Genomic DNA, 2,831 nt, shown 5'->3' on the forward strand with positions numbered 1-2,831 from the left:
ATAGCGTATACATGTGACATCACTTCTGTTTAAAAGGTGTGTGAGATTTCTTTCTTATTTATATTTTTCTCGTGGTTTTTTGATTGGGTTTGCACTTTGCTGTGCAGCGGAGCCCGTTGGAGTCACAATGGAGAACAAAGAACCATGAAATAAACAAAAAGAAACTAAAAGTCTGTCTTTTGTCGTTTCTTCTTCCTTCTATTTGTGTTAATGTAAGAGCAGTTAAAACAGACGGGTCAATTTGAACCGGAAACACTAAAATAATGCTGCTACAGGACTATAAAACGTCTGTAAAAAAGAACTACATAACCCAGCGGCAGCGCGTCTGCAGTCACTTCCGGTGAATGTCGCGTCGTTACCAGAAACGCGACTCGCTGAATTTACCAGGTGAGTAGTTCACGAAATTCACTCTACATGTCTAACTTCATAACTCGGTTAAGTGTACAATTAAACACAGCCGTAGATGAGCGGTTATTGACGCCATTACGTACGTGTTTATTGGGCTGAAAGCGAGCAAACGAGCAGTTAATTAGCCACAAAGCTATCAGCTAAACGGGCACTTTACCCGGGTGTTAAAATGTGCAGTTACGTAGTTCTATTCTGCCATTCACTGGAGTGGATAACAAAGGCTCCGGTAACCGGGGTAACGTCAGGTGGTAACCGGGGTAACGTCAGTTGGTTTTGGTGTCCTGCGACTCGAAGCGAGCTCTGCGTAATCTTCGACGCTTTGCAGTGACGTCAGACATGTGTTACGTCATTATGTCAATACAACTCTACCTTCTTGTATCCCGGGATATTTTCTGACATGGTTTCACACAGTTATGTTTATTATGGAGGGTCTTTAGTTAAAAGACGGTGTCGTCTCGGAGGTGGTGTTACAGTTAAATGTGTCCCCCTTTGAAACGGAACATTTCGTATTTGACCTTTTAGTTCCAACCAGCAGCTCTCAGATGAGGCTTAAAAAGGCCAAATAACAACGAACAGAGAGCTGTGTTTTAACACTGGCCGGGATAGTATAATAAAAGGGCTCAGGCCATGTAGGAGTTGTTCTTCTGAAGATACTTTCTTAGGTTTTAGGCGTTAGCGCAGCAGGTGACCTGTGATCTATTCGGGACGCAGTGACCCACCCTTTTCTCTTCTCAATTCGTTTCCAGTTCTTCCGTATCTGCCGATAACATGCATTGATTTGAATGCACCCCAACGCTTGTTGTGAAATCATTACGCCTACCTCAACGTGAATATATTTCCGGTCATTACAGAACACTTATAATTTAAACACATCTGGCGTTGATAGGTCGCCTCCGATGCTTCCGACTGTCCTCCGCCGCGTCCGGCCCATCCCGACCGCTCTCGCCTCGAGCCGGCCTCTGGCCCGCTTCACACCTCACATGGATCCGGACCGGAGCCGGCCCGTCGAGAGCTCTATAAGAACCAAACTGACCGACAGACTCGAGCCGGACCACCTGGAGGTCCACAACGAAAGCCACATGCACGCCGTGCCCGCCGGCTCCGAATCCCATTTCCGCGTCCTGGTCGTCAGCTCGCAGTTCGAGGGCCTGCCGTTGATACGGCGCCACCGTCTGGTGAACGAGGCGTTGAAGGAGGAGTTGAGTAGCAGCGTTCATGCGCTGGCCATCCAGGTGAAGACCCCGGCGCAGTGGGCGAGTCGCCCCACCCTGGAGAAGAGTCCGCCCTGCATGGGGGGCTCGAGGGGAGACCCCACGGCGGAGGAGAAACTGAAGGCCGGCCGGAGTAAAGGGAGGCCTGTGGAGACGCTGCAGGTGGCTGCAGATTTCAACACACAAAATAGGTGTATATTGTTATTCTATTATAATAAAACAAGAAGTGTAAACACAAAATCAGTTTTTGAAGTCATAAATGTGTTGTAATAGTCCGAATGACTCAAGGTGCTCACGGGAGGATACCATCGCAGTGAAAGTGCGGAAGGTTATGTTTGATCGCCGTGTATTTGTATGCGTCGTGCGTGTTATTCGCATAACTCAAAAAGTATTAAACCGAATCGCATGACATTTGGTGGGATGATTGGTTATTATCCGGGGAGCATTTGATTAGATTTTGGGATCGATCGGGTCAAAGGTCAAGGTCATGAAAAGGTCAAAATCTTATTTTTACCATAGCGCTGTCAATTTAAATCCAATTGGCATGCAACTAATGCCAACATGTTCATAATCCAATGCCCAATCTTGTGATATGCGAAGGTATGCGCTCTACCGAGTGCCCGTTCTAGTTTGACCCTGTTTTGAGTTTCTCTGATGATTTCAGATAATTTAAAGTGTATCGTTAATTCATTGTCAGAAAAATGCCTTATTGCCTGAACAGTAATAGCATTTTTTTAAGCACCATAGGTGAATATTTGATGGTTTAAAAATGCAATTCTGCTTGTGAATTAAAATCAAAGTTTTCTTTAAAAAAACTAAAACATTTAGCAAAAAGTGATTGAATGTTTATATAATAATAACCAGGCAGGTATTTATTAAAAAGGAGCTCTTTACACATGTAGTTGGCAACAAAAGAAGTGCACTTTCGTTGCATTCAAGTCTTAAGAAAGAGGTCCGGCACCTTCTTTTCAAGGCTCCAGTCCATCTAAATGCATTACTCATGCCAATATATAACTAATATGAGTGTTGAAGCTTTCCCTTTAGCCCCTTCTTAAAGATTTAATTATGTTTAATGCAAATAAATTACTTCCTAAAAGGTGCAATTAAAGCGATTTTCTTTTATTTAATTAAAAAACATGAATGAAATTGAGTCCTGTGGTGTAACGCCTTGTTGGTCTTCCCCAGGAATGGCCCCCTGCTGGTCAAATGTGA

The 2,831-nt window shown here is 44.3% G+C and overlaps 1 protein-coding gene across 1 annotated transcript; it reads left to right on the forward strand.

Annotated features, from left to right (window-relative positions):
• The first annotated feature begins 313 nt into the window (after window positions 1–313).
• Window positions 314–2,831, forward strand: LOC130213221 (bolA-like protein 1). Its single transcript, XM_056444698.1, has 3 exons — window positions 314–387; window positions 1,295–1,781; window positions 2,805–2,831. The coding sequence occupies exons 2-3, from the start codon at window positions 1,305–1,307 to the stop codon at window positions 2,829–2,831; spliced, it is 504 nt and encodes a 167-aa protein (XP_056300673.1). The 5' UTR covers window positions 314–387; window positions 1,295–1,304.

Source organism: Pseudoliparis swirei, chromosome 22 (assembly GCF_029220125.1).
Source record: "Pseudoliparis swirei isolate HS2019 ecotype Mariana Trench chromosome 22, NWPU_hadal_v1, whole genome shotgun sequence".
NCBI lineage: Eukaryota > Metazoa > Chordata > Actinopteri > Perciformes > Liparidae > Pseudoliparis > Pseudoliparis swirei.